Source organism: Ursus maritimus, unplaced genomic scaffold, assembly GCF_017311325.1.
Source record: "Ursus maritimus isolate PB19 unplaced genomic scaffold, ASM1731132v1 scaffold_30, whole genome shotgun sequence".
NCBI lineage: Eukaryota > Metazoa > Chordata > Mammalia > Carnivora > Ursidae > Ursus > Ursus maritimus.
The window spans coordinates 15,437,107-15,444,789 of NW_024425564.1; the positions used below are offsets into that span (position 1 = coordinate 15,437,107).

Sequence of the window (7,683 nt, forward strand, 5' to 3'; positions counted from 1 at the left end):
CTGTGGGACCAAGAAGGGGGGGGTCTGCCTTCCCATAACCCAACCTGAATAGTTGAGTCACATCTGCCTATAGGCAAGGCCATCCTGACTTTGGAGATGTTACTGCTTGGTTTTTCCATTGGTGAGGTCATCTCTATTGTCTCTTCATTCAACGCTGGGGTTTCCAATAATCTCATGGTTTGTGCATGACAGATTTTCACTTGTCCATAGACAAATGAGAAAAAACACAGAACAGTCACTTTTAAAAACTGTTCATGTGTTGACTTTGTGTGGTGTCAAAATGCCTTCCATAGAACTCTAAAGCCCTGGTACCAATGATATTTCCAGTAGTATTTAATCTAATTAATCTCTTCTCTTCTAATTTCCATATTCATGAACAAGCTTTCGATTGTTAATTCAACTTTTCCCACTTGCCAGGAGTGAATGTATTGGCCAGTCATAACTTCTTAGGATTCTGATTTCTGGATCAGTTGTTTCTATTGTAAATAAATAAACGGTCAGGCATTTTTGTGTTTAGACATCTGCCTCAAGATTGTTAATGTGAATATGCCCACAGAAGAAAAATTTGCTCTCAGGATTTACTATCTTAAGACCAAGAACAGCCCTTAGTTTATGGCAAATTCACAACCCTCTGCCACCTCCTACCACCCCTATCTTCACCCCAGCCCCAAAACAGACAGGAACAAATAATAGAAATTCTAACACTTTGCTCAGGAATCTAATAAAATTAAGCGTGTCTAAGATATGATACACTGCGTACCCGCCAAATCCTTTAGTTATTCAGACTCTGATGAGAGATAAAACTTAACCACGTTTGAGCAGACCACCGACTTCTGAAGTGCTTCAAGACACGTTGATAATGACCATGAATGCTAAGTTATATAGACTTCAGAAGAATTCTTCTGTTGTCTAAATATATATAGATATTCATATTTGTTTGGTATTTTCATAAAGAAATATTACAAGTCTATGCTAGAAACTAATCAGTGTTAGGGAGGATAGGATGGGGACAGAAATGGGAACAATACTTTCTGTGCAAAGCCCTTTAAATCATTTTGCGTTTTGCACCACAGGGATATATTACCCTTTCAAATTAAGAAAAAGAAACATCTGTATCTATGTAGAGCCTTGTACCTGTTGGAAGATTTTTGCATGGGGCATAAAGTTATGTCACATTTTTGGTTTCCTCTATGTCCTCAGCAGGGGATAAAATCAGATCCCTTTGTAGACTAAGGACTCATAGGGATTAATTTGTGTAATAACTACATCTTCCAGTTTCTATATTTGATGCTTAGACATCTTGGGGTCTCGCTTATGTTGGAGGGACTACCCCTCTCAGGATTAGCCAATTTCTAGAAATAGTGAACAACTTGCCTTTGAGCCCACCTTTTATATCCAGACCACCCAGCACAGAGCCCACATCCCCACCACCTCCTTTATGGGCTCTCATACTTCGGGCCACTGTCCACGTGACCTAATCACCCCAAGGACAGGTATCAGACACCTAGGGGCAGCCCCAGTGCCCCCAGAACCCCTGAAATTATTCAACCTTGACAATCTGAAACCTGCTCACCCTGCCTCGCCTGTTCCTTTCTGTAGAAATCACAATAAAGGCTCTTGCCCACAGCATCCCCACCCCCTCTCTCTCTGCCTCCTGACCAGCCCTGATGTTTCCCCATGTGGCCCTGCCGGTGGTGTGTCTCCCTCCTCTTGGGGGTCTGTGAGTAACAAACTATCTTTTCAGCGGCAGTCATCTGATCTGTCGGCCTTGCCATGCCCGTGCCCCCTAATCATAGAATCTACACGTGAAAACAGCACACACCTAGAGAAACTGGTGTGCAAGAAGTACTTTAGCACCCAACATGGGTCAGAAATTTCACCTGCCGGGGGCGCCTGGGTGGCTCAGTCGTTAAGCGTCTGCCTTCAGCTCAGGGCGTGATCCCAGCATTCTGGGATCGAGCCCCGCATCAGGCTCCTCTGCTGGTAGCCTGCTTCTTCCTCTCCCACTCCCCCTGCTTGTGTTCCCTCTCTCGCTGGCTGTCTCTCTCTCTGTCAAATAAATACATAAAATTAAAAAAAAAAAAGAAATTTCACCTGCAATAAAAATGCTTGTAATTTGACAGAATGCCCTCTTAAATGAAGAATGCACTCGATCCCCAGGAGGAGAAAGTGGCCAAGGTTAGGACACACAGCTCGGGGCAGTTTGGCTGCCAGCACCCTGCATGTATTTCTATTAGTGAACGTTCTATCTGTGAGAACCGTGTGCTTATTAATGAGCCCCCAGTCTGCTCAATTACCGGGTAGCTTGTGCCCGTCTGCTGTCCCACAGCAAGGATGCTGACTGCCCAGCAGGTCAATTCTACGGCTCGTCAGAGGGCAGACCGAGATCGTGCCCTCACTGTGCATCTTTCTTTCGAGCAAACCTCATCCGTGAAACACAGCATCTACTTACAGCACAAAGAGCACATGATCCCCCTGCCTAAAATTAGCACTTGCTGAAGGTTCCTTTTGAATACGAAATGTAAGTGACTTTCATTTGATTTGCCAAAAAATTGTTTTAACTGCATACCCCTTCGCAGGGGCCTATCTAGTGGAGTAAATGGGTTTCCTGACACGATTCAGTAACAAAGGGGAGTGTCCAGGCCACCACTGCCAAGGGCCCCCTGGTTGCCAGGGCAGCACGAGGGACATGTCACAGAGGAAACAGAGAGGCTGCTTGTTCTAAAGCAGTCTCTGGAGAAATGTGTGGGCAAGAGTGCACATTTCCCACGTGAACTTGAACTCGTCTGGTATTGATTCTCTGAACTGACAATGGTTTAGAGGCTGAAACTTCCTCATTCTTTTACTTGGAAAACTTTCTTGTCACTGGTGTTTTTTGTAGCACTTCAAAATTGGAATGTTTCACATAAAAAGTCACATTTCCAGCTCCTATTGAAAACCTGGGCGGACTGGCCACCTTGGGCCCACACAACCACTGGAACAGTCTGCTAAACGCACAGTGCACGAGCTCTGTGTTTGCTCCAGTCCCCACCACTCCACACTGGCCTCCCCACAGGGATGCTAAGTGCTAGCGACCAATTACCAGTGCACTTAAAGAAACATTTACCCGTACTTCAGATTCTTTCAAATGTCAGACCATGAAGAATGAGCCTACCCTGTGTTTTTCCAGGAAAAAAAAAATGGAAACCAGAGAATGCTCTGATGTGCTTCAAAGGAAAACAAATATCCAAACCTCTGACCCCTAGTTGAGAAATCTCACGGTGCACTGATTGGGAACAGTGAAGAGGCTTGCAGAGCCAGCGTTGGGCCCCATTGGGGAACTACGGTCCAAGTAAGCAGAGGAGCCCGGCCCGCTGCTGGGCAGCGAGGGGGAAGCACCTCTGGGGAACAGGGATCCCGAGGATCAACAACTGAGACAGACGGTGAATAACTAAACATGGTGATTGATTCTAATCTTAACTGCTAGGCAAGGAGCCTATCCTTGTAAAGAACTGAATTTACCCCGCAAGAGAAGAAAGGCAACTGGCCAACCCCCATCGGCCACCCAGTCGCCTATTTGCAAGCAGGATGTGTGCAGGGGAGCACAGCTGTAAAGCAGAAGGGAAACGTGGAGCCCGTGGAAATCCCATATGCTGGGCGGTCGGGTCACCGAGGAGGCTTCCTGGGGCTGCCAAGAGGAACATGGAGAAGGGGGGCAATCCCAAGTCAGAAAAACAAAAATCACAAAACACAAGCTGTTTGTTCACTTTTCAGTTTGGACAGATTATTCCCCAGGGTGAGAACAGAACACGTTTCCTAAATAACCGTGAGATCAGAGGGCTCGGGGCCAGCCCTGAGGCAGCCAGGAATAAAAAGAGTCATACCTTTACACACCAAACATCCTAAATCCAGGAGTAGAGTAATACACTTTATTTAATTAAAATAGATTAAAAAACAGACTGTAAAAGAATTAGGATTCTCAATAATTTACTATTATTTACATTAGCAAATGTTGGTCGTTAGTAGACACCATGAGGAGATAAGCACACAGAACCCGGACCCACCTGCCGCCCCTGCAAGGGGCAAAGGGGGACTCGGTGCTTTCCTGTTGGTCCCCCCCTTGCAGGTTAATACGGCAATGACGTCACTGAGAGCTCGGTAAACAGCAGGAGAGGTGAACCTCCCGCAGCCCAGGGGGGTTACAGCACGACTACCCCAGGCTGAAGGGCTTTAGAGATGCTGGCGGGCCAGGCAGGAACACTTTCCTCTGGAGGAGAATCAGTACTTCTCAGTCCCCGCTCGCGGGCACCTGATGGTCAAGGATTTCCCGTCTCCGTAGCCAACACTCGCCATTCACAATGAACCTTCTGTGAAGAGCCCCTCCGGCTGACACCGGACCCAGTTTCCGGATAGAAGAGGAAAAACAGAAATGAAAGCCACACATCCTGGTTCCCAGGGAAATCCTGGATTACCTAACGTTCCCTGCCCGTGTCGTCCAGACCGCGGCAACTCCCGGCCACCTCCCAGGCCATGCTGTGCGCGCTTGTCGTGTGAGAGAATGGTGGGGAGTCAGGGGTGGCCGGGCGGCCATGCGGGGCACTGCACCAGGGGGAGGGCTCCTCCCCAGGAAGCAGTCACAGCAAAAGGAGGAAGTGCCAGGCCCTGGGTGTCTGTCCTGGCATCTGCGTGTCCTGCAGGCACTTGTGGCTCTCCCACACACGGGTGGGGAGTGAGTCCCAGGCAGGCAGAGACGGGCTGGTGGCGTTGAGCAGAGAAGCAGCAGGCCATGCGGGGCCCCGGGGACCTGGCTCCTGCTTGCGGGAGACCTTGGGGTCGGCCCTCACTCCAGAAAGCTCCACTGCTCCACTGGCAGGACACCCAGGGCTCCCGGGCACCGTCACCACAGAGACACCCCCCGACCCCAGCCTGGGGCAGCAGTGGGGCCCCTGCAGCCGGGGCAGAACCAGCAGTCAAGGGCCGGGGGAGGTGGGGACCCACCAGAGACTCAGTCCAAAATGTCCGTCTCGAAGGGGACCAGGTGGTAATAGGATAGGTTGGTGACATAAGCTGCTGGGTCATCGCCATCCTCCAGCTCTGAGGTAAATTCACCACCATTCTCAAACCTGAAAAGGAAAGTTCAGAGGTGAGGGCTGGGGCTGGCTCACTGACCGCCCTGCCCCCACACCCACCGAAGTGGAGGAAAAAAGGGTAGAAGGTCATTGGCAGGAGGGTGCTTAGGGGTCAACGCCAAATACTGTGGAAGGGCTTTCCACGAGGCTCCTCATGAGGCACAGGCTCATCGGACCGACGGGCACGGTCTTCTCAATGCCGGCTTAGGAAGAGTGGGAAGAACCATGGTGACAAATGAAGGAGGCGAAATGGACCCTTCTCTAAAGACCGGGACAGCCCTGGTTGTCGCTGCCTTAGACACTGCTGTCGTATTCATGACCCAGTATTTACCGAGGCATTCATTCATTCGCTCGTTCACAGAGTGACTGTTTTTCTCTGTCCAGGGATCACTCTGTGTCAAGCTCTGGGACACGGCCAGAAGCAAGGCAGGGAGCCAGTTTGTGGGAACCGGAGCCCACCCCGTGCAGCGCCCCACAGACAACAGCACAGACGAATGGGAAAAGCCACCGTGGTCACAAGCTCACCCCTGAGCACATCCATGGGACACGTGTGCCAGTGACTTAGGGGACTGAAAGCACCGGTCCAGAGAGGATCTGGGTGTGGGGCTGGGGCAGGTCATGGAGGGAGGCTTCCTTCTGGGGGGCGGTGTACTCAAGTTGGGGGTTTACGTGGGGGGGGGGCAGGCAGGAAGTGCTGGGGAAGAATATGTTCTCCCAACATATGGTGACTAATGCCTTCCTGAACCTCATTCCCCGAGGAACTGAAACCATTTTCACTCCCTGTCTAACCCAGACATGGCCTCCTAAGCTAGAAAAAGAGACTCCAGATTTTTAAAACAGAGCAACAAGTGCCTGAAGGACATTCTCCCCAGGAAGGGACACAGAGATGCTGCTGTGCTTTCTCCATTTTCCTCAACTGAGGATCAGTCCCAACAAAGCGGGGGCGGGGCAGCGGTGGGAGGAGGCGGGCTCCCCCCCTGCTCTCAGGGGCTCTCCCAGCAGGAAGGGCCCCGCGGAGCCCACAGTGCACAGTGTGTCCCTGCGGTGATTCCTGGCACTGGAAGGCGTCGCTAACTGGTCCACTGTATCTGGAAGGGTCGGGCGTGACCAGGAAGAGCACGAACTCAGCCATGACACGGGACCCGCATGGGGGGTAGAGAAAAGGCCCAGCCCCTGCACACAGAGCGCTGCTTGCAGCACCCTGCTGACCCCCACAATGGGCTCACTTCCTTTCAGTCTAAGCTGGAAGTTAAAAGTGGAGGAGGTTTGAAATCAGACAGAAAAGGCCGCAGAGGCACGTTTTCCTCTACCTCCACAGTGAGGGGTGAGTGTGGCGATATGCAGGGCCTCCCCTCATCCATCGCAGGGGCAGGGGCTCAGGGCTCAGGGCTCAGGGCCGGCTCCTCCTGCCCACACTGCCCGCCCCGGTAGCTCGAGGCGGCGGAGAAAGATCTAGCTGCCGACACACGTGTGCACAGCCCCCGAGGCAGCAAGTCTCAGGCAGGAAAGACCAGCTCTCCGACTTTATTACAGGATGTGCTCTCTTCCCGGAAACCAACATTGGAATGAATTAAAAGAGGACTGTTGGATGCAGGAAAAGGCTCAGCCAGGTGAGGGACAGGGCCAAGATCCAGCCCTGCCCAGACATTTTCCTACACCTCCTGCCCTGAGATCAGATGACCCTGAGAACCCAGGGAGGGAGGGGAAGCTGGGACGCTGGGGAAAATGAGTCACCAGGCTGAGTCCAGTGGCCTCATCAGTCCCCAGTGGCCCTCAGCAGGCCTGGCAAATACCTCTGCTTCTAACCTGTGAGGAGAGAGGGAAGGGCTCGCCTCAGTCCTGGGTGAATTTCCTGGGAGCACGGCAACCACTCCAGCCAACCAGGGTCATCACCAGAGGCCCCACTGGCCTGCTGACTCACACCCCTGTTCCCTGAGTGCAGTGCGGTCTGCTCCTGGGTTCTGGAACTTCCCTGCCCCAGAAGCGTGGACACTGCCTGTTTGGCTGCATGACACATGTCCTAACGGCAGGCTTGATAGCACTGAATTCACAGTGTCAGGGCCAAACGGTCACCCTCAGGTACACTGAGGACGGCTGTGGCAGGGCAGCAAAGCCTTGTTCCTCCAATGTCATCTCTCTGTGACCTCCCGTCCCCATCATCCATCCCCATCACCCGCCTGACAGCCCCGTGGAGTGTTCAAACAGATGGGTCCTGAGAGACAGCCAGCGGCCGACATCAGCCACCCAGACAAAACCCTGGCAAGCCCGCCTCAGGAATTCCCTCTAAACGCTCCCCTGAGCCGCTCCGAAGCAGACGTTTCTTTGTTAAGCCTCTGTGGGATCACGGAGGTGTTTCTTGCTCAGTTTCCTGCCTCAGGCATCCTGGAGTCAGGGGGCCCCATGCTAAGGTGTGTCATCCCTGTCCATGCAAAGCTGTGGGGTTCCGTTACCACCCTTGTTTTCTCTCTGTGTGCTTCTCTCCTCAGCAAAACTATTCACAGTTCAACTTACTTGTCAAATCTGGCCAGGTGCAGGACGGCCTCTTCGGCCTGACACCAGAAAAGCCCCCCCCCCC

At 52.0% G+C, this 7,683-nt stretch overlaps 1 protein-coding gene across 1 annotated transcript in view; it reads right to left on the reverse strand.

Moving 5' to 3' along the window:
* Positions 1 to 3,894: 3,894 nt before the first annotated feature.
* The window catches only part of PXDC1 (PX domain containing 1), a 30,190-nt gene continuing 26,401 nt past the window's right edge, over positions 3,895 to 7,683 (reverse strand). Inside the window, exon 5 of the mRNA XM_040645013.1 lies at positions 3,895 to 5,102. Within this exon, the coding sequence (XP_040500947.1) occupies positions 4,985 to 5,102 (118 nt within the window). The 3' untranslated portion in view covers positions 3,895 to 4,984. The remainder of the gene's footprint in view (positions 5,103 to 7,683) is intronic.